The 23773-nt window shown below is 41.4% G+C and overlaps 1 protein-coding gene across 3 annotated transcripts in view; it reads left to right on the top strand.

The window, feature by feature from the left end:
* Window positions 1-23773, top strand: part of LOC126270956 (follistatin-related protein 5-like) — a 556933-nt gene that overhangs the window by 527320 nt on the left and 5840 nt on the right. For all 3 annotated transcript variants that reach the window (XM_049974113.1, XM_049974114.1, XM_049974112.1), the window contains 2 exons: window positions 11163-11348; window positions 17544-17690. In XM_049974113.1, the coding sequence (XP_049830070.1) occupies window positions 11163-11348; window positions 17544-17690 (333 nt within the window). The remainder of the gene's footprint in view (window positions 1-11162; window positions 11349-17543; window positions 17691-23773) is intronic.

The raw sequence follows: 23773 nt of genomic DNA on the forward strand, positions 1-23773 counted from the left end.
GCGAGAGGCGGGGACTTCGTGTCTGCTGGATAGGCGTTCTGGCGGCGTAAGCTAGGACGAAAGTGTGTGCTGATGTTTTCCAATCTTTTCAATCACCGACACTATTTTCGCACCGCTACTCACTTGCTCTTGTGTTTTCTCTCGGTTTGCAACTGTATCTTTGTTTAGTATACTGTTAAGGATTATTTACTTTCATGTTTTTCTTTTATTTTGTCCTTTCGGATTTATGTGTAATTGTTGCTGTTGAGTACTTGGGCCTTTCAGCCACTCGCTGTTTCCTCAAAACCCCATGTGTGGCAGTCCCACACCAGGGTGATGCGTCGCTAAAATGGCGCCAAGGCATACTCTCGCGTCCGAATAAGCAAGTAATGATCAATCAAAAACGTCCGTAGCTTTGCCTTCATCAAATAACGCTGCAGGAACAGCACCATGAACAGACGCGGCTGCAATGGCAGCAAAGGAACAGATGTGTCTGCAACAACTACAACAGCAAGAGCAGGTGCAGCAGCTGCCCTAGCAAGATGTGAGGTGATGTAAAACGGGAGGCCGGCCGGTGTGGTCGCGCGGTTCTAGGCGCTTCAGTCTGGACCGCTACGTTCGCAGGTTTGAATCCTGCCTCGAGCATGGATGTGAGTGATGTCCTTAGGTTAGTTAGATTTAAGTAGTTCTAAGTTCTAGGGGACTGATGACCTCAGATGTTAAGTCCCATAGTGCTCAGAGCCATTTGAACAATGAAACGGGAGCATGCCGCCGGCAGCAAGATCATCTGCTGGGTAGTCTTTGTCCCCACTTCATCCATTCTCTGTGTTCGACGAAGCTGTAGAGACGAGGGGAAAAACATGCGTAGATTTATGCTGTATTACAAGGTAATAAACATATCACGGAGTAGTTTGTGCAAGCTTGTGCACAAACTGTCTCTGCCTCCGGTTCTCGAAGTATTGGAATTTAACTGATTGTGTAACTTGCTGAGAGAGCATTTCTGCGATCGACAGATATCGTGACTGTAAGATTGCAGTTTACTCATATAATAAGCCAAGGAAACCGGTCTTATGCGTCGTAGTCAACGGATCTGCAAGGGATCGCCCATAAATTGATGTTTTAATGTACTAATTGCAGTGTCTCATACGATGATTCTTTAGGTAGTTGTAAGATAATCACTGGACAAGGAGGTCGAGAATAGAGCTACGGAATAGTCCAACACCGAGTTACGCAAAATCGCAGATATTGCCTGAACGATTGAGTTGTCTGCAGTAGGGCAAATGAATTTTCAAACAGTTGGCAAGTAACTCAGCTCCCCGCCATGCGTCGACAAGTAAGTGCTCTGGATGACATCTAGGCTGTGACCCCTAAGTAAGAAAGACTTTCTTTCCATCAGGTAGATTTCAGTAAACTTGGCAAACAGACAAACTTAGTCAGGAGTCTAGAAGTAGGTTACGTTCTTTAAATAACAAGAAAAGTTCCATCTAGGCTGCAGATTCGCTCCCACTGATGCTTAAGTCGTGTCCATCCTGTAGGACGCTGCCGCTTTACTTCCCCGTATTTGAGCTAGTTCTTCGTCTCTAATGACACACCCGTCGCTGGTACGCTAAACCTTGATCATCCTTCCTTTCCTTCTGGCTTGCCATAGAATTCAACACTTGTCAGTATGTATCGACAATTGCGTGATTGAACTTGTCATTTTAACTAACCTACCGCAACGATGTCGACTGTAGTGTTTTCATATTATGCAAATTCTTTTTTCTTGGTAGTATCCAGATGTTTCTGTAACACCGCTTCAGCATTGTTACTCTGAGGAATTGTCCCATACCTAGAAAACCAGAAAGAAACAATTGATTTTCAGGACAGTTAAAGCAAGCTTCCATGGTACTGTGACTTTACTGAAAGATTTACTCTAACCTCGAGCTGTCCCTATCCCTGCAGAATTTCTGCGATTCCACCGACTCAGCTGGTATTTTCGAAGCTCGTTGCCGTTTCATTGCCACAAACATCATTTTTCGATTATCACGGCTGGACCAGCCGTAAATCATTTCTGTCTGCCGTTATTTACTTTCCTAATGCATGATCACCGCCCTCCCCGCGTCCCGCACGTTCCACCCTGTCCACCTGTGACGTCCTGCCGTCACAACACATCGTTTCCATTAGCGCTCGCATTGATTTACTGCAGGGTCCCCTCATCGTCATCCGGTGTGGTTTTTTTTTCACGCCTACAGGGACGGTGTATCGTACGAAATGCACTCTTGATCGAGAAGGTGTTCCGGTATCCATGTAAATCAGGCATACAACATGCAGAAGGGCTAGAGCTGAAGTGTTAAAATGCCTTTAATTACGAGGGAAAATCAGTAAGCAATGGCAGTTTTTTCTAGTTCATAAGGTGACAGAACTGACTCAACGTCGACAAACCGTAAGGTCAACGTTGTTCTTGTGCGCTAGCAATGCTGCTCCACTCAGCAGCTCTTTCGTAGTGATTCTGTAGAAAGTTATTACGATTTCCCAATGGTCCGTAAACAACAAGGAATAATTCGTAAAAAGTAGCTGTATGTCGTTGATGAACGAAAGATTTTCTAATGTATGAATTGTTTGAAAAGTGGACGAGTATCTGTCTGACGAATAGCACTTCGAAAGCTAGCCGTACCAGTGAGAAAGCTGAGCAAATGATTCGTGGTGACCGTCGTCCCAGAACTGATCATCTTGTGCAAGTCGAACATTACCCGCGCTTCAGCATCTGCAGTGGTCCACAATGCTGTAAACCGTCGCAGTGCCGAGCTCACAGTGTACCACATCAACTGACAGACAAGAACAAATGGGGACTTTGCAGATTTTGAAGTAATATTTGACGCGTTTTTAAGAGGAAGGAGACGACTTTATCGGTGGAATAATAACCTTTGATGAAGACGTCGGTGCATTACCACGAATCACAGAGTAAGTGGCACAGTTTCGTATCTTCACATGAAGTCAGAATGTTTCGAATACAAATTTATGTGGGAAAGATAATAATGAAAGTGCTTTAGTGTGTCAGTGATCCACTGATAATTTATTACACTTCAAAAAGTAAAACAGGAGATAGTGATATCTGTTGTAAGCTTCCTGGAGATCTGAAATCCAAAATCAAAACGAAGACGAGACGAACCTTTCAAGAACAGTGATTTTCCTTGAGGGTAATTACCCGCCCTCATACTGCAGATGAAATCCAGTGCCTTCAGGATTCATTATTGGTCTGCAAAAGCATCCACAATACAATCCTGTCCTAACGCCAAGTGATTGTAATATGGTTAGTGTCATAAAGGAACACCTGAGTGAATCCAAGTTTTCATCGGACGACAGAGTTGTGGAAGCGATCCCAAAGTGGATGGACACGATGCTGGAAAGTTTCTTCCTGGATGAATTTAGAAAACTAATTAAGATATGGAGATATGGATCGACTGAATGCAATTTAAGGAAAATGATGTAGGGAAATTATGTTCCTTGCAATGTTGTTTTCCCAATACAAACTTCCTTTTTACAGAATTGCTTTTGCTCTTTGACTTGCCCACATGTATATTTATATGTAAGTCTGCCAATAACCAACGAGTATTATGCTCTTTTAATCTCTTTCTTTGTCGTAGCTTACATGAATAAAATATCAGTCATTTCCTCGGAACAGCACACTGGCTGCTTTGGAGCACTGTATGTGTAATGTGACCCTCCACGACTCTCACGGGTAATGGCTGTGAAGCGGATGTATGGAATTAACGCAGGAGGCTGTCGGCATAGAGACGTGATACAATAGCAGAAACTTCACAACGATCGCATTGAGGAATCATGCAACCCCATTTGCTGGCGTATCAACGCAGACTGTCTAAAGTGCCTACAACAGTGTATCACTCGCAACCTTGTAACACGGTGTAATAACAGCGCTCGTAAAAAAAAATCCAACCGACAGGCATCGGAGACGACTGTCGTGCCTTGTCCGTAACACTTACTTTCAAACCCAATACGAGTTGCTGTTGTCATTAAATGCAGTTCTATCTCAACCAGTTTCACAGCAAATGTTACTAAGGAAACGGCCTGCAGTGGACATATCGAGTAGGGGGTCCTGCCAAATGTCATTCCTCAAACCGACACATAAATCTACAAGTCTTCGAAGGCTCAAACAACGTAGAAAATGGACTTTTAGTGGTGTCCGACGAGTCGCAGTTTTGCGTCTTTTCAGATGACGCCAGCCTTCGAGTACACCGAAGACTCAATGATGCCTTTAACCCTCCGTGTCTGGAGAGTGTAGGCCAGGATGCAGGTTTTCTGTGATAATTTCCCGGTGTTTTTCGTGCTTTAACATGGATCATCTCAATCGCTCGAACATGAATCACAAAGGGATTCTTGAAATTTTCTGTACTGCTCGAAGTTTCAGGATTGCAGCCGGATGACGTAGACTTCTTGCCACGATTATTTCGGCTGACAACCATTCAGTCATCTCTAGGGGCGTGTTTAGTAGAGGGGATTGCTATCTTTCTTTTCTTCTTTCCGCGCGACGGAGGCGGGCTGGCAGCAGAAAAAGAACCGCTGTTCAGGGAAAGGTTACAAAAATTGTATTTAAAAATGTTTAAACACATAATATGTGATAATAAGAGTTTAACTTGTAAAAAGTGCATAGGTGGACTATAGTGACGATTTTTACATAAAAATTAGTGACAAACAAGGATTGTAAAACATACACAGATAAAAATACTGAAAATAGTGAAGGTTTTTAAAACTTGTTTGATGATTTTATAGTAAAGTTAAAATACAGTAGCTCTTGAAAGTGAATGAAGCCATAGTGTAGTGGTGATCCGTGGAACACGCGTAACGTGCGGTGATGAGTATGACTGGAGCCCTGTAAAACCGCAGTGGTAGGGAAGTGAAATCACCAAGATGGAGGTGGAGCATAGTGATTAGGGTTAGTTGGAGGGGTACATCTCGGAACGGATTTCATGGTTGGGGAGTGGGAGTTGGTTAAAATTCCTATAGGAGAGGAGAATAAGGCATAGACGGGCGTCTATGCCTTATTCTCCTCCCCTAGAGATGACTGAATGGTTGTCAGCCGAAATAATCGTGGCAAGAAGTCGACATCATCCGGCTGCAGTCGCGAAACTTCATGCTATACTCTTTACGTCTGAAAAATTTTGACAATCCCATTGTGATTCATGTTCGCTTGATTGAGATTATCCAAGTTAAAGTACGAAATACACCCGGAATTTGGAATGTGGAGGTAGTGGCGCAGCAGAGTACCTGGATGATTAGTGGGTGGGAAACTGCGTGCTAGGACTGAGTTCTGTGATTTATGTATCGAATTCGAAGTTGCTCTAGAAAGAGAAGAAGGGGTGCGAAGAGGGTAAGTTGGTACCGGATGCGAATTGGGGAAAGCAGGTGGATGCGGAATGCGATGTGGAGTGCAAGACTTGGCATGATTTCGTGGAACTACTAGAATTTAGGTGAGGCAGAAATGCAGGCTATGTTGGCGTGGGTTAGGATGGGGCGGATGAGGGATTTATAGGTGAAGATTATGGTAAAATGACGCAAGCCCAGGTGTGGCTTGTTTTTAATTTCAGTGGCTTTAGTAGTTGTAGACGGTTTCGGTCTTTGGGTTGGTTGGTAAGGAGATGTGTGTTCCATGTTAGTTCTCTATCGAGAGTTAGTCCTATGTACTGTACTTCGTTAATCAGAGGGATGGGTTGGTCGTAGATGGAGAGATGGAAATCTGGACGACAAAAACGCCGAGTGGTACGACCGAAGATGGTAGTTTGGCTTTTCTGCGGGTTTACTTGAAGTTTATGTGTATTACACTACTCGTCTAGGAGATTCAGATGACGTTGGAGGGAAGCATGGGAGAGTTGAAGGGTATGATGGGTGGCTAGGTACGTTGGGGAGATTAATAGTCCACGTCGCTGGCTTAAAACCAAGAACTTGGCGCGAAGATGCATGCGCAGCTCAGCCGGTACATGAGCGATCTCTCTCGAAATTGGCACCCTCTTCGAATATTTCTCCAACTACAGCGCGCAGGGGCTAGCTATCTCCAGTACTAAACACTCACATGAAGATCCTTGAATGGTTGTCAGTCGAAATATCGTGGCAAGAAGTCGACGTTGTCCAGTTGCAAATCCGAAACTATCTTGGAAAATGGACGACAATGTTTTTGTCAGCATTCTGATGGCAGCACATTTCAGCTCTTGGGTCCTAACTTAGTTGTTCAATGCGAAGCTCAAGGTGAAGTGTCTACCGAGCTGTTACTTGACTACTTGCGTTTTGTATTTATTTACGTGTCATAAGAAGGAAAAAAATATTGGCGATATTCTGTGAGTATTCTAATTAATACATGTTGCTAATAATTGTCTACTCACATGTTACAAAAAGGTGTAAAGGAATTGAATACAACTTTAATGAGCTATAATTCCCGCCAACTTGAAAAATATTGTTTGGAAAAAACAAGTGTTTAAAGTTTCTATTTTTGTTTTTCAACACTGAAATTGAACAAACCTTTAATTGGCTATACCAGAACCACACGATTGTCCTTTTTTTCGACGATGTTGAAACATTCTGATTGTGACGAAATTATGTAGATTAACTGGCTTCCGCTTACCAATCGAAGCGTTTCATGGGCGACTGAGATTACTTTTCGAACCTTTTCTATTCGCGTAAATGTGCCTGTTTCTCATTTTCAAGCACTCACGTTTTGCTTCGTATAAAACACAAGCGAAAGTTAAGCAGACGCGAGATAAGCAAGTGTTTTCAGACTGTTTATCATAAAAGAATCATATTACGAAGAGAAATCTTGTTGATAATAACATTTTAGTTGATACTAATGTTCTCTGTGATACTATTCGAAACTGACAGGACTCCTATTCCGTCTGTAAATGTTGGACTTAGTATTAATCGCTAGGATGCACCAGAACATGATGCAGTATATTGCGGTTTAACGTATTTTAAAATTTGTGGTATAACGTATATGAGTGAATTTTAAAAATAGACGCTCTAAGGTCCGTTTGAAGGCAATAAAAATATTAGTGTATAAGAATTTTTTTGCCTAGGTCCACCCTGTTAATCCCAGGATGATTTTCACATCAATTGAGCTATCCTTTATCATTATATAGCAGGTCAGCAACTGGAAGCAGTTAATTCGTTAAATTATCTGGGAGTAGGCATTAGGAGTCATTTAAAATGGAATGACCATACAATATTAATCGTCAGTAAAGCAGATGCCAGACTGAGATTCCTAAAGAAATGCGATCCGAAAACAAAGGAAGTAGGTTACAGTACACTTGTTCGCCCACTGCTTGAATACTGCTCACCAGTGTGGGATCCATACCAAACAGGATTGATATAGAGAAGATCCAACGGAGAGCAGCGCGCTTCGTTACAGTATCATTTAGTAATCGTGAAAGCGTAAAGGAGATGACAGATAAACTCCAGTGGAACACTCTGCAAGAGAGATGCTCAGTAGCTCGGTACGGGCTTTTGTTGAATTTTCGAGAACATACCTTCACCGAGGAGTCAAGCAGTATTTTGCTCCCTCCTGTGTATATCTTGCGAAGAGACCACGAGGATAAAATCAGAGAGATTAGAGCCCACATAGAGGCATATCGACAATCTTTCTTTCCACGAACAATACGAGACTGGAATAGAAGGGAGAATCGATAGAGGTACTCAGGGTACCATCCGCCACACAGCGTCAGGTGACTTGCGGAGTACGGATGTAGATGTAGATCCAGATGGGTCTCAAGAGTCACCTCACTGCCGTTACTCTCTTCGAGTTTTGAAATGATCTGTTCAGCCAACTTGAATAGCTCAGGGAGTACGAGATATGGCCACAAGAAGCAGTGGATTCGAAATGGTTCCGTCTATACAGTTTCAATTTGTCAGGATAGGTTATCTTTTGCTTTTCTTTTTAATTTCAAATGCCTTGTGGTCAGATTTCATCATTTCTTTGCAAATTTATGTCACATGTTTGTATACATTACCTACATTGCCTGGCAAAAAAAAAAGAATCTTCTAGAAGGGCAGGAGGAAAGCAAATGTAATTTCATAGGTTGAGAGGGTATGTGATCTATGCATACAAAATCGAATAAAATTTCCAAATAACTTGGCATTATCAGTATGACTCTGCACCCTTTCTGGTCTGGATTATACCGAAGTAAGGCACCTTTCACTCTTCTTTGTTGCAGTCTCACCTAGGTGATCCAACAGAGTATCAGTCAAAGCCTCACAGCAGCCGAAAATTCAGGTTTAGATTTAACCTATCTCTGCAAACCACTTAAGGCGACTGCAGGGATAGTTGTTATTAAACATGAAAAATTAAAACAATTAAAAAAACATTGTGAGCTTCTACGTGGCCCCGACGATATTTGCCTTTCAACTGACCAGGAACAGTCTGCATATCTGCTGCAAACTGGTCACCTCGTCTATCTGTCTTCACATGTTCACCAAGATCAATGAAAAAGTGTTCCCAGAGCACGCAATCGTTTGTACCTACTTACGACTCTCACAATGGATAATAAACACACTTTCAAAATTCAAGGTGCCAAATATCTGTACGGTCAGCCTATAAATCTACACCTATACGATTATTCTGCGATTCACAATTAAGTTCCTAGCACAGGGTTCATGAAACTATCTTCAAGCTATCTCTCTACCGTCTCATTATCGAAGAGCTCGCGATTAAGAAATAAATAAATAAATAAAAAAGGTCTGTACGAGCTCTTATTTTATTACGATTATTATTTCTCCCAGTGCAGTGGGACGACAACAAAATATTCTCACACTCTGAGGAGAAAGTTTGTGATTGAACTTTCATGAGAAGTTCCTGTCGCAACGGAAAACGGATATGTCTTATAGAGTGCCACCTCACGTATCATACGCGTGGCACTTTCTCCTCTATTTCACTGTATTACAAAGCGAGCCGTTCTTCGTTGAACTTTTTCGATATTTTCAGGTAATCGTCTCTGATGTTGACCCCATACCAAGTACCAAAACTCCAGGAAAGGCGGGACAAACACAGTGTTGGGAGTTTATATAGACAACCTGTTGCGTTTTCTAAATGTACTGCCAGTATTTACTGGTTTGCTTTCCCCAAAACATTATCTATGTGATTGCCCCAGTCAAAGTTATTTATAACTGTAATCTACAAGTGTTTAGTTTAAATCACAGTCTTTAGATATGTGTGATTTCTCGAGCAACCCAAATGTAGTGGATTTATTTTAGCACTCATGTGGATGAGTTCGTGCTTTTCGTTACTGTCAAGTGCCATTTTTTGCACCATACAGGTATATTGTCTAAATCATTTTGTTATTTCTATTGATCATCTGATGACATTGTAAGACGTAAAATGACAGCGTCAACTGCAAACAATCTGAGAGGGCTGCTCAGATTGTCTCCTAATTCGTTTATGTAGATCATGAACAGCAGAGCACCAATAAGAGTTTCTTGGGGAACGCCAGATATTACTTCCATTTTACTTCATGACTTCCCTTCAGTTACTGTGAACTGTGACGTTTCTGACAGTAAGTCAGGAATCCACTCGCACAACTGACGCGAAACTTCACAGTCACGCAATTTAGTTATAAGTTGCTTGTGAAGAACGGTGCCGAAAGCTTTCTGGAAATCCAGGAATGTAGAATTAATTTGACATCCCCTATCGATAGAACTCATTACTTCATGAGAATAAAGAGCTAGTTGTGTTTCACAAGGACGATATTTTCTGCATATGTGTTGTCTATTTGTCAGTGAATGTTTTTCTTATAGGTAATTCATAACGGCTGAGTATAGTTTATTTTCCAGAGTCCTACTGCAAATCGACGTTAGCGATATAGTTCCGTAGTTGAAATGCAGGAAGATCTGCAGCGGATAGGCACTTGGCGCAGGGAATGGCAACTGACCCTTAACATAGACAAATGTAATGTATTGCGTATACATAGAAAGAAGGATCCTTTATTGTATGATTATATGATAGCGGAACAAAAACTGGTAGCAGTTACTTCTGTAAAATATCTGGGAGTGGAAGTGGAATGATCATATAAAATTAATTGTTGGTAAGGCGGGTGCCAGGTTGAGATTCATTGGGAGAGTCCTTAGAAAATGTAGTCCATCAACAAAGGAGGTGACTTACAAAACACTCGTTCGACCTATACTTGAGTATTGCTCATCAGTGTGGGATCTGTACCAGGTCGGGTTGGCAGAGGAGAAGATCCAAAGAAGAGCGGCGCGTTCTGTCACAGGGTTATTTGGTAAGCGTGATAGCGTTACGGAGATGTTTAGCAAACTCAAGTGCCAGACTCTGCAAGAGAGGCGCTCTGCATCGCCGTGTAGCTTGCTGTCCAGGTTTCGAGAGGGTGCATTTCTGGATGAGGTATCGAATATATTGCTTCCCCCTACTTATACCTCCCGAGGAGATCACGAATGTAAAATTAGAGAGATTCAAGACAGCACGGAGGCTTTCCGGCAGTCGTTCTTCCCGCAAACCATACGCGACTGGAACAGGAAAGATAGGTAATGGCAACGCCACGTAAAGTGCCCTCCTCCGCACATCGTTGAGTGGCTTCCAGAACTTACAAGTAGACATAGAAGTAGAATTCAGCAGACTATTCCTGTTGCCTTTTTTGGATTTTGATGTGACTGTGGAACTTTCCAGTCTTTAGGTACCGATCTTTCGTCGCCAGAGCGGTTATATATGTTTGCTAAATATGAAGCTTTTGCATCATCGTACTCTGAAACGAACATAACTGGTATACAATCACGAACAGAGAGCTTGGCTTTATTGAGTGATTTAAGCTAATTCTCTACACCAAGGACATCACCTTGTAAGTTGCTCATATTGGCTGTTGCTCTTTATTCGAATTCTGGAACTTTTAAACCGTCTTGTTTGGAATTTCAGATAACTATGTTGAGTAACTCACCTTTAATGGTACTGTAGTCAGTAACATCAGCATTGTTATCGTGGTGTGAAGGTATTGATTGCGTCCTGCACTGCCGTATTTTGCTTACAGCCAGAATCTGTTTGCTCTTTTTGCCAGATTTCGAGACACAGTTTAGCTGCGGAAACGGTTTAAAACATGTCGCATTGACGATCGCGCTTAATTTCAAGTTTCTGTAAGACTTGGACTGTACATAGGTAGCCATGTGCCGCCATTTGTGGTAACCACATAGCGTGTGCTGCGCAGACGGGCTCGTCATCGTGGAGTGCGAGCAGCCGGCGGGCCAGCTGCTGCTGGACTACCTGACGGACGCCGTGGTGTCCCACAGGGCTCAGGTCTCGGGCCGGCCCTACGTGTCGCCCGACAGCCGGGCCGTCGTCACGCTGGACCGAGGACGCGACGGCGTCACGCTCGTGGTGCAGCGGGTGCAGGGTAAGCAGTCTCACTCTCTGGCCCTGTAAGGCCACCAGCAAGCTCACTGTTCTGCCTCTGGAATTCTGAAGTAGCTACAAATCATTTTCATGACACCTGTCAGTTTTTCCTCTTTCCTGGCGTCTTCCATAGTTTAATGAAAATTAATATCACTCAACCACGATGTTACAAAACAATGTTGTCTGTCACCTGATTTGTTCGTCTTTTATTTATATAAGCTAATCAAGGAATAACCGCACTGTCTGGGGCGCCTTGTCATGGTTCGTACGGCTCCTCCTCTCGGAGGTTCGAGTGCTTCCTCGCTTCCTCGGGCATGAGTGCGTGTGTTGTCCTTACTGTAAGTTAGTTTAGATTAGATTAAGTAGTCTGTAAGCCTAACAACCGATAACCTCAGTAGTTTGGTCCCATAGTAGCTTACCACAAAAATAATCACGGAATAGGACAACCAAGCACCTATTGAGACACACTGACATTCACCATTCAGTGCGCTAATCTGCACTGCTCTAAAGCCTCGCCAAAGATATGAAGACCTGTAAGCAGCATTTCGCCTGTAATCTCTTAGGTTTTCTCGCCGTGATTGCTTGATAGTGTGGAAGTACACTATTAATCAGCTCAGATAGCTGTGTGTGGAGGAAACTTGGAAGTTTTTAGAACAACATTGTGATTTGAGCCCATGGAACGAGTACACATAGTAGTGAAAGTCGCAACACCTAAAGGAGACGAATAGGTCGGTCGTGGAAATATTGTGTAGAGAACGGAAACAACTCTACAGAACACCCAGAAGTCAAACATTAAGCATTCCATACGTTTCCCTTCACAGGACATCCACAACATTTGATATCCATCAACAACGATAAAATCTTTTACAGTTACAATAATTATTTATTTCTAAAAAGGAAAGCACAAATCGGTGTCAGGGCGTATGTTCCATCTTCAGGTGCATTTGCAAAATTAAAAATCAATAATAACACCTATCCACATTGCTAAAATGAGAAAAGTTAAACAGAACCAACGTAAATTCTTAGAAAGAACCCCTGTACATACATTAAAATGTGAGTCCACGAAAGATGCATAACTGAGGTTGAAATAGGTTAAAATATCGGAAAATAGTGCATGCCTGGTATGTGGCATGAAACAGATTATCCTCTTCAGTCCTAAACCTGCAAGAAAGCTTCTCGTATAGGAGGACCTATATAAAAGGACAAAGGTCTCCAAATAAAAGAGTGGAACCACCGCTAAATGGAGTCAAATATAAAGAATTAATGGCTTGACATCCCAAACCCCATTACAAAACTCACAACGCTACAAATGGATCCACATGAAGCTAGATAAACGATCTTTCAAACACTGAAACGTCCAAAACGTTATACGCACTTTGCACCTGCAGACATGTGTGAAAAACACAATGAAGACTCTGTTATATGATGCCAGATACGTGGGAAAATGGGCAATAGTTTCAGAATTAATTGTAACGAGTACAGAATAATTCAAAGTCAGCCCTGTCTTTTCATCTAGCGCTCAACAAGCCTAGTGTACGGCACATTGTGGAAGAGCTAGAAATTGTGCATGTACAGTCTGTAGGACCGACACTTAACATCTTAAAAGAAACTTCGAATATTAAATCTAAAATTAATTATCCTGAGAAGGCATTTAATGAACAAACAAAGATGAAGCATAGGTGCATACTTAATGACTACATCCAATGCCTTCATTGTGTTACAGCCCAGTAAAATTGTTCTGTATGTTACAAACATAGGGGTCTTTGTGTCTTCCGTTTAAAGTTACATCCGTATTTTTCGGTTGCTAATGCCAAACTTCTTCTTTGCCGAAGCTCATGATGGGTTCCTTCATATTTATGTATACTTACATTGTGTTTTACAGTTTTAAATTAAAATTAGTAGTTATTACAAGGAGCTAGAGGTCTTTGGAGCACAGCATTATTATGGGCTTCCTTCTTGTTTTTTATTGCTTTGGTTGTTATCAGTGATTTTTACTATTTTAGTTATATGTCAGATTTTATTGAAGTGGTCAGTGCTGTGTGACCACTGTTCCTTGATAATTTTACGTTGTACTTTTTATTGTCGTGACAGTTTGGGACTATGCTCTCTACGCGTGCCACATAAATTCTTGAGTGCGATTCCAGGCAGTATGTCAGTGTACTTTGGTTTGTCCCTATTGGTTACCTAGCAATTAATCCCTGTGAAAACGGGGTAATCTGTAATTAGGGCCACACTGGTACATGTGAGAAGTTGGCTTTCATTGCAGCGGATGCTAGTTTGTGGATTCTTAGACCTGGCGTTAGGGGTTACATTAACTCAAATTTTCACCTTCAGATGGTGTGAGCTGTCCACTTACTTAATCTGTTTGCACACGGAACGAGGGAGGCAACGTTGACGTGCACGCACACAGGATATCCAGCGTCGCGAGACGCAACACCGCCGGCACAGGGCACCAGCTGGCTAACGTGATTTTGCGCTCTCAGAGCTCTACAACGGTAGTTGTAGGCTTTATTTGGCTCGCAAATCATATAATTGCTTCAGGAAAATAGACGACCATAAAATTCCTACGTTCAGCTCTATTAAAACTCACATTCTCTCCCTCTATCATAAGCTAATCATGTTCGCTCTGTCGTACACATAAATAAAACTTCAGTATCTGTGAATATGTATGTAGACAAAAAGAAGAGGTACATGGACATCAGCTTATAAAACTTCACCAAAATGAACAAACTCACCTCGGACAAAGAGTGCACTTACATCAACACAACATCAAATATTACACAAATTATATTTACTAATTTCGCAAGAAAGTCTGACAATCTTTGAGAAAATGAGAAGGTGGGAAATCAAGTGTACACAGCATGGCACGAACCCTCTTTCACTTAGTTTGCCTTCCATAACGTGGAGCGTTTACCAACTACGCTCTAATGAAACTGCTCTGGTCGACTTCTTGCATTTTCTGTTACAGCCTCCTAAAGGTATCAGTCTCCAAAATGTTGTTAATTGGCTTTCAATTACAAAAAAAATCCTAACAAGAACGACAGGTTTTTCATTAATCTCAAATGGTCATTGCCTTACATTGGCTTATCTTTGTATTTGCAACAAATCATATCAATAATGAATCGTTCCCAACACGTTCAATGTTCTAGTGCTTAGAAAATGTTTATATTCTCAGGATATGAAATACAACATATAACCCAGCGAATATGCGCTTCTATTGAACGCGAAAAATACAATACGGCGTCTCACTTTCTGCTTATAGCGTTGGACATGTTCTTGCTTCCTATTGGTTCTACATTACATGGCACATTGCCGAAATATCGAAGAACTCATTTTTTGTTTAAAGTGACGAAATGGCTTCGCAACATGACGTAGCGCGAAGTGGCGTCACGAAACTCGTAGCGCGCACGTCAGCGTTAGCTAAGTCGTCCCGTGTGCCAACGGCCTTACGTTTACGGATACACGGATACACGGCCGCTCCCACCGGCACTTCAGTCCTGGTTTCTGCTTGGAACGGCTCCGATGAGTGTGTATGCATCACTGGTGAATCGCAAATTTTACTCAAGGGGCTACTCCTGCAGGTGCACATTATATATAATTCCCTTTTTTGGACATTTCATTGTTCGGAACACATCCTGTTTACCTCCATGCTGATACATCAGTGGCATACCGATAAGCCCAGACTTTTGTCAGTTTTGTGATGGAGATTTGAGATATCGGGCACTTAATACATTACAAATTATTCCGTTTAGCAATGGCTTCGCTGCTTTAATTGGGTATCTATGTCCTTTCATGTAGGTCCTCCTCTGCAAGAGGCTGTCTGGCCTCCCTAGGATTGAATAGGATGTCCTGTTTCATGCCATGTACCATGGATATACTACTTTAACGTATTTTAACCTTAATTAAGTAGTCTTATGGCTTCACTTTTTAATGAACCTATAGGCTTTTTTTCTGAAAATTTATGATGGTTCTGTAAGTTTTTCTTATGTTAACAATGTGGGTAGGCGTTATTGACTTATAATTTTGCAGATGCACCTGACGATGGGACACAGGTCCTGAAACCGGTCTGCGCTTTCCTTTTTAGAAATAAAAATATTTTACAACTATGATGATTAAACATTCCGTCTGTTCAGATACGGCAGTGCAGCTAAACACCTGAAATTATCAGAAGAAAAGCAATGGATGTTGCATTGCGAAATGTATCTGAATCTTTTTAGTCTCGAACTAGTAGTGCAATCGATATGCTTTCAATACTTGGTTTGATGACTTGAGTAAGCATTTAGAAACCAAACAAATTTTTCAAAGAAGTCTAAATGATTTCAAAATCGTATTCAAGTTACACAAAAACAAATTAAGTGAAATCTTCACCGCTGTACGACACCTTACAAGGGCTGGTAAACCAAACACAAAGCGCAGAACTTATACCACTGATATAAATTTTCTTATAGGAGATAAGAGCTGCCCAAGACGACATTCTCAATAAATGTCCGGAGAATATCTGAAAATATAATGGAAGTCATGAATGGTTGTAACTATTGCACCAACATAAGAAGCAAGTGGTGAAAACGTGTTTATCATTGCTAGTTCTAAGCTGGTAAACAGAAGCAAAAAGGAAAATGAGATGAGAAGGTAAAATGCGGCTTCATCATTTGGAACTAGCATGTATGCCGCCTACGATGATAATACGTAGTAATAACCACGATTATGAAACAATTATTCATGTGTACCACCTTTATTTCATGGTTACTATTAGTCTGATGACAATGATGTAAGATTTCAACCGGTGATGTAAAGCAGAAACTGCTAATTTCTATATTTAAACTTGTCTTTTTGCTAAATCTGTCATAGAGAATGTTTTTCATCAGATGAGTGTAAGACGTTCTCCCCTTGGCTACAATTATGTGGTCACCAAACATCTAGGCCAAGGCAGCTTTTGAGAGCACACTTACTCTTCAGTTAATGAATATATGCATCATAAACGCTCGCTTCTGTAAACTATAATATCATAAGTCATTGACCAAGTTATCACTAATCTAAGAAAACACTTTTATCATAACGAATCGATATAATACAGTCACCTTATTTTCTCTGAAGTGTGTTGAATGTCATGCTAAATCAATGTTTGGTAAGAGGCACCACTAATCATGTTACGTACAGAAGCTTGAATCTTGTGTGTAAGATCAGAAAATAAAGTTTCTACCCTTAGGGTTACATCAGTTCCACGTTTGGCGCCATATAAGAAGTTTGGACAAATGTCCAGTAGTAGTACCGTATTTTTTTTCAAATTAAATTAGACGATAATCTGAGGCTATTTCAATAAAATTGTTTGATATTCTTAGTGACTGGCTATTCAGCGGATGTCTTACGTACGATATTGTATTTAGCTGTCACCTAAGGATTCTACAGCCATTATACTGATGGTCGACGCGTATAGGATTCATCATTTAATTCGTGGAATAGGATGAATTGGATGTGGACTCATTCCACTTCTTCAGGTAAAATGAGTTGATTACAAAACAAAACAAAAAAATTTTTACACAGAATCTGCGGACATGGCGTCATACTGAAAGCGTCCTACCAAACTGAGATACGCTACATACGTTTGCTTAATCGCGATGTGAACCTACGTTACTGTCAGAAAATTTTAGATTTTTCTTTTGCAAATAGATATGAATGATTTTCAATTAGAATTTTTTTAGGAGATTGAACAATAATATGTATCTTAGGACAGCTTGTGATATCGGTTTCACCAAAAATTTATCTAATATCTTCGCGGTTGTTTCTGTCTAGAGTGCAGAATTCAGTCGTATTTTCAGAGGTTTCTCATACTGCACTTAACATCTTGTGAATAATTTGCAAGTAATCTGAATGTTGTGCATCTGTATGACACTCGTATATGAAATACACTATTACGTTTAATGTAAATAGGAATTAAACTTAAGCTACAATATATTATCTGAATAAGGATTGTTATTTAATTACAAAAGAAATATTATAATCATTGTTTACGAAAGAAGACTCTAAAGTTCTTATAGTATAATTTAACACACTTGGAACGATTGCCGTCACTAAAAGCAATTCTCAACTTAAAAACCGTTTTGTAAAAGGTTTTCAGCAAGACCAGTACTAATTAGCTGAGGAAAGTTTAACCATAAATAGCGTTCCCTGTACGATCAGTATATGACCTCATTTTCAGACGACGGCCTCAAGTTTCTGTTCGACGTGAAGACGACGTTGAACGTCAGTGACATCGCCTTCTACCCGTCAAGAACGAACCACGGATACGACCTGTACGCCAGCGGAACCGATAAGGAGGACATACTCTTTCTGAATCTAGTCACAGGTAAGCTGCCTGACGTGTACACTACAGGCCTCCTGTAGTTACTCTAGTTCCGTGCTTTCTCTTGTATAATTTGTTGACGCTGTGTACCAGGGAAGGAAAAGCAGGCTAAACAATGAAACAAAATAGCAACCCTCTTGGGAAGGTAATGAATAGTGTTCGTTTTTGCATGTGTGTTATTTAAAAACTTGGTATTTTCTTCTCGCACAACTTCCATCTCTTTACATTCTCAGCTAGCTTACAAGTTATATAAAAATGTTTTACAAAAGTAACTGTGTTTCTCGCTGTCTTAACAAATAAAATTTTCGTTGTCAGTCTTTCCATACAAAAAATTAGAAAAAATCCGTTGAAATATTTTGAAAAACATTATAGATGAATTTTTCCTAAGGAAACGATTCGCAGAGTTGACGAAGAAATCATAAACAAAAGAAACTAATGGGGAGCAAGTGTTAGTTAAAAGTGATACATTCTGTACGATCAAATAGATTATGAAAGCAAACGAAACGAACAAAATAATATGAAAAAATTATTAATTTCCATCCGAAACTAATTTCAGCTCTCATTCGGATTGGAAACAGCGAATCAAGGGTCATAGCCCTGCGGAATGAGTTACACCTTATACTGGCTCTGCACCCGCCGGTAACGAACTACATTAACAATATGCATAGAACGGCTCTCTTGTCAACGTATTCAAATTCTTATTACACAACCAAAAATCAATCGCGCTACATGAAGAATTGATTCTTTCAGAGGAGAGCCATTTCTGGTGGGGTGACCCAAAGACAGATCCGCCTCAACAGACATGACTTTCCAAACAAGAGGGACAACAAGGAAACCACATTGCTTCCGAAGTTTGTCAGACAGGAAGTGCAGTATCGGCGTGTATTACCAGTAGTTACGTAACCGACTGGACATGGATTTAAAAGTGCAAAAACTGTTTCAGACACTCAAGGTTGCACAGAAAATTATGGAGAGTTGCATGTGTAGAATTAATAGGAGAGACAGGAAAATAAAGAGATCCTGGAGTAGACTGTAGTGGAGGACATGACCGAAAGTGTGTGGGAAAAGGCTACTATATGTGTCAGTGGTATTCTTTTCTGGATTACAGAAGATAAGACATACAGAGGCAAAATAAAGTATGATGTACTATATCCGTTTCTCAGGCCTGGAAGTTTGTTTGGCTGAATGAAATATTCTAAGTTACGGAAAGTGTGTTGATACTTCTGCAACTATTTTGTGTCTTGTCATGTGAACTACAGAAGTTAAAGAATATACATCTCATTTCTTGTTCCTGTCATAATTTTTTTCTTATTTTTATACTTTCTATCATTCTGATTCGTCTGTTGAACTATGTAAATGTTTAAGGAAATCGTCAAAATCTTGCATGGTTTCTGCTATGTTTTTAGGTTCTACGTCGCCTGTTGTGTTGACAGATCAAATATTACAGGTATATCTACCCAACACAAGTCTCTGTTCTATTTTCTTCATACTGCTTATGTTTACGTTTTCTTTCCCTCTTCTTAAATTTTACTTGTGCCTTTTCACAATCTCTTGGAGTCATTTCTGAACAGATATTATTATTATTATTATTACTATTATTATTATTATTATTATTGTCATTATTCAGGATACATTTTATCATGTGTGTATCATGTAACGCCAAAAACTCTCGCTTGCTCTTTAACTGTTTCCTAGTTCCAGTTCAGATGTTACTTTATTTCCCCTCCAAGAACTGTAGCTAAGTATATGTACTTTTAAGTTTGTTTAAACTACATTTTACTAGAGGCTAAACCTGACTCTTCTTTCATTCTGGAATAGTTTCCTATTCTCACATAAATTCTCCTAATGTACGTTACTTGTACCCTGCTTTATGAGTTTCTTTTTCCCCATTTTTCTGTGTGTTATTACTCTGCATTTTAAATGTTCTTATTTACTAACAATTTAAAAATTATTTGCCAGACATGCATTATGTACAAATATTGTCTTGCTTTGTGAAGTGTATTGTAATTCATTTTTAGCTCTAATTGGTCAGTGCAAAGCAAGTTATTTTTTCTTTCTTTAAGAATATGTTAAGGACATAATAGCGTTGCAGCAGTGGACGGTATGTATGGAAAGAGAGACTTTTATTTGTGAGTTAGCCAGTTTTGGTGTCACCGTAAACTCAGCATCAGATAGTAGGTATTCGCAGGAGCCTTAAATTTTGAACCAAGAATTTATCCGAATGGGACAGAAATTGATGGATGTGATGTAAACGTACAGACAAAAGAAATAGATCATAATTTCAAAAAAATTGTACGATTCATTCAAGAGAAAGAGCTTCACAAATTGAGGAAGTAAATAATCCATTGGTCCACCTCTTGCCCATATGCAATCAGTTATTCGTCCGGGTTCCAAGGTTCGATTCCCGGCGGGGTCAGGGATTTTCTCTGCCTCGTGATGGCTGGGTGTTGTGTGTTGTCCTTAGGTTAGTTAGCTTTAAGTAGTTCTAGGTTCTAGGGGACTGATCACCATAGATGTTAACTCCCATAGTGCTCAGACCCATTTTTTAGTTATTCGTCTTGGCATTAATTGACAGAGGTGTTGGATGTACTCCTAAAGGATATCGTACCAAAATCTGTTCAATTGGAACGTTGGATCATCAAAATCCCGAGCTAATTGGAGGGCCCTACGCAGTCTGCACCAAATTTCCTCAAATGGGGGGGGGGGGGGGTGGAGATCTGCGACCTTGCTGGCCACCTGTTGGCAAGCAGTAGAAATTCTCGCCGTATGCGGGAGAGCATTACAGATATAAGCCCAAGGTGGCTTTCCATGAACGGCAACAAAAGGGGGCGTATAGTATCGTCGACGTACCGCTGTGTTGTAAGGGTGCGCGGATGTCAACCAAAATGGTTCTGCTACGAAAATAAATGGTATCCCAACCATTATTCCTGGCTTTCTGGCCGAATGGCGGCCAACAGTCAGGTTGGCCTTCCATCGCTGTCTGGGGCGTCTCCAGACAAGTCTTCAGCCTGCAGTGTCATTGACTGGAGTAGAACTGTCCTCAGTTATGAGACCTGCTTCGAACTGAGCGCCTACGGAGACGATCAGGACAGTGTTGGGACACCAACCTGACTGTCGCCAGCCTTTAGGCCCGCAACCAGGAGTGATGGACGAGATGCCATCTCTTTTCTTAGGTAGACCTTTTTGGTTGTGCTCTGCGACACCCTTACAGCATAGCGATACGTCGACGGTATTCTGCGCACCGTTTTCTTTCCCTTCATGGCAAGCCAATCTGGGCTTACATTTTAGCAAGATAATGCCCATCCACACATGGCGAGAGTTCCTACTGCCTGTTTCGTGTTTGCGAACGGGTGTCCATCAAAGTCTCTGTGTCTCTCCCCAATGGGGGACGTTTGGAGCAGTATGGACAGGGCTCTCCAACCAACTCGGTTTTTTTACGATCAAACTCGCCAATTGTTCGATTTCGGTATGATATCTTTCAGGTGGACATCCAACAACCCTAGCAGTCAATGCCAAGCCAAATAACTGCTTTTATAGGGGCCACAGTTGGACCAACGCATTATTGACGTCCTCAAGTTGTGGAGCTCATGCTCTTTAATGAATCATCCAGTTTCTCTGAAATCGTAATCATTTGTTTGTGTGGACATATACACCAAATCTACCGATTTCCATCTCGTATTTCATCTGTGATTCATTCAGTTAGTGGTTGAAATTTCGTTTCAATCATTATTTATTCAGTTGTTGCTTTATAACACCGTAATCACACTCTACTTGACACGGTGGACGGCCGTTGACCAATAGTGTACTGAATCCGGCGACGTGATAAACTCGGGCGATGTGAGGTATAGCCTTCAGCGATTTCCATATCTTTGTGACATACGTATTGTTATCATTACAGACAGTGATCAATATAAATTTTTCATAGTGCCGAAATTGTAACGTTGAACATTTTGATCCAGAAATTATATGTTCACATAATTTTTTTTAATGTAATTCTGGTGGAAACAGACCGCGTTCCTACCGAGAGGGGGCTGTATTTACAGTCTACGGCAATCGTGTCACCTGTAAATATTGCAGTAATTGTACTGGGTGTCATTACGAGATCTGCCAAGAGCAGGTATTCCCTGCAGGTGGAGCAAATATTAATACGAAGTTGTCGAAGGCAGCCAAATTGTGTATTTTATTGACCGGTTTCGCGCTGTCAGTGTCAATTTCATCATCTACTTTTGTACTTTATACGTAGTTTAAACATAAGTTTAAGAACTATAGTACTACCAGATTACTCCTTAGAGATGTTAGGCAATTCTAATTCAATCTTTAATACTGTCAGCCAACTCTACTCTGTGTATTCTAATGATGCTCTTGTTCATTTGAAGAGCGAAACAGGTCAATAAGAAATACAGAGTGCGATTTGTGGCTGTCTTCAAAAACTCAGTCATTACGAGAGTTGGGTTGTTTCGGAATGGTTCAGACAGCAATAGTGTAAGATGAGAGGCGCTGTACAGTCACTCAATGGAGCAGGGAATGAGACAGAAGAACATCGCAGTCAATGTCGCCGTCAGTCAAAGTGATGTCTCTAGCTTCCGGAGCAAATTTATAGCAACAGGATCAGTTCTGGATCGTCACAGAAGTGGCCATGAGAGAAAAACAACCTGTGTGCAGGACCCATGTCTGTGTATAACAGCAAGGAGAAATCCTCAACACACCGCTACACGTCTACAGCAGCAGTTGGTTGGTTGGTTTGTGGGACTGAAAGGACCAGACTGCTAGGGCGATCGGTCCCACAGCAGCAGTTCCAAACAGCTCCGGGAGTGCAGGTATCAACACAAGCTCCCTGGGCAGAGATTACGTGCCAGAAGACCTCTCAAGGCTCCTCCTCTAAATCGGATTTGGAGAGGGGTCGTGTAGCAACGTCACGGAAACACTCGTTGTGGACGAGGTAGCAGCAGGCCACATCGTTATTTTTTCTCAGACCCGTATCCGTCTCCTCGCTGACGCTACTGATATTCCTTTATGGACGCAACGAGGATAACGTTTACACCCTAACTGTACCCAGACAGCCATCCTTATCAAGGTTGTTCAGTTATGTTTTGTGGTGGAACCATACACTATGTCATCAAAAGTGTACGGACGTCTGGCTAAAAATTACTTACAGGTTCGTGGCGCCCTCAATCGGTAATGCTGGAACTCACCTTGGTGACAGCTTCCACTCTCGCAGCCGCGCGGATTAGCCACGTGGCCTTAGGAGCCTTGTCACTGTCCATGTGGCTGCCCCCGTCGAAAGTTCGAGTCCTCCCTCGGCAATGTGTGTGTGTGTGTGTGTGTGTGTGTGTGTGTGTGTGTGTGTGTGTTGTGCCATAGGTTACGTTAGTTAGATTAAGAAGTGAGTAGGCTTAGGGACCCATGACCACAGCAGTTTGGTCCCATAAGTCCTTACCACACATTTCAAAAAATTTCCCACTTTCGTAGGCATACGTTAAATCAGGTGGTAGAAGGTTTCTTGGGGAATGCCAGCCCATTCTTCACGGAGTGCTGCACTGAGGAGAGGTATCATGTCGTTTGGTGAGGCTTCACACGAAGTCGGCACTCCAAAACATCGCAAACGTGTTCTATAAGTTTCAGGTCAGGACTCTGTGCAGGCCAGCCCATTACGGGGATGTTATTGTCGTGTAACTATTCCGCCACAAGCCATGCATTATGAACAAGTGCTCGATCGTGTTGAAAGGTGTAATCGCCATCCCCGAATTGCTCTTCAACAGTGGGAAGCAACAAGGTGCTTAAAATATCAATGCAGGCCTATGATATGATAGTGCAACGCACAACAACAAGGGTTGCAAACCCCTCTATGAAAAACACGACCACACCATAACACTACCGCCTCCGAATTTTACTGTTGGCACTACACAGAATGGCAGATGACGTTCACCGGGCATTCGACCAATCGGCATACCCACACCCTGCCATCGGATCGCCACATTGTGTAACGTTATTCGTCACTCCACACAACTTTTTCCAATTTTTACGCTCCTTACACTAAGCGAAGCGTGGTTTGGCATTTACCAGCATAATGTGTGGTTTACAGCCGC

The sequence above is a fragment of the Schistocerca gregaria genome, chromosome 1 (assembly GCF_023897955.1).
Source record: "Schistocerca gregaria isolate iqSchGreg1 chromosome 1, iqSchGreg1.2, whole genome shotgun sequence".
Classification (NCBI taxonomy): domain Eukaryota; kingdom Metazoa; phylum Arthropoda; class Insecta; order Orthoptera; family Acrididae; genus Schistocerca; species Schistocerca gregaria.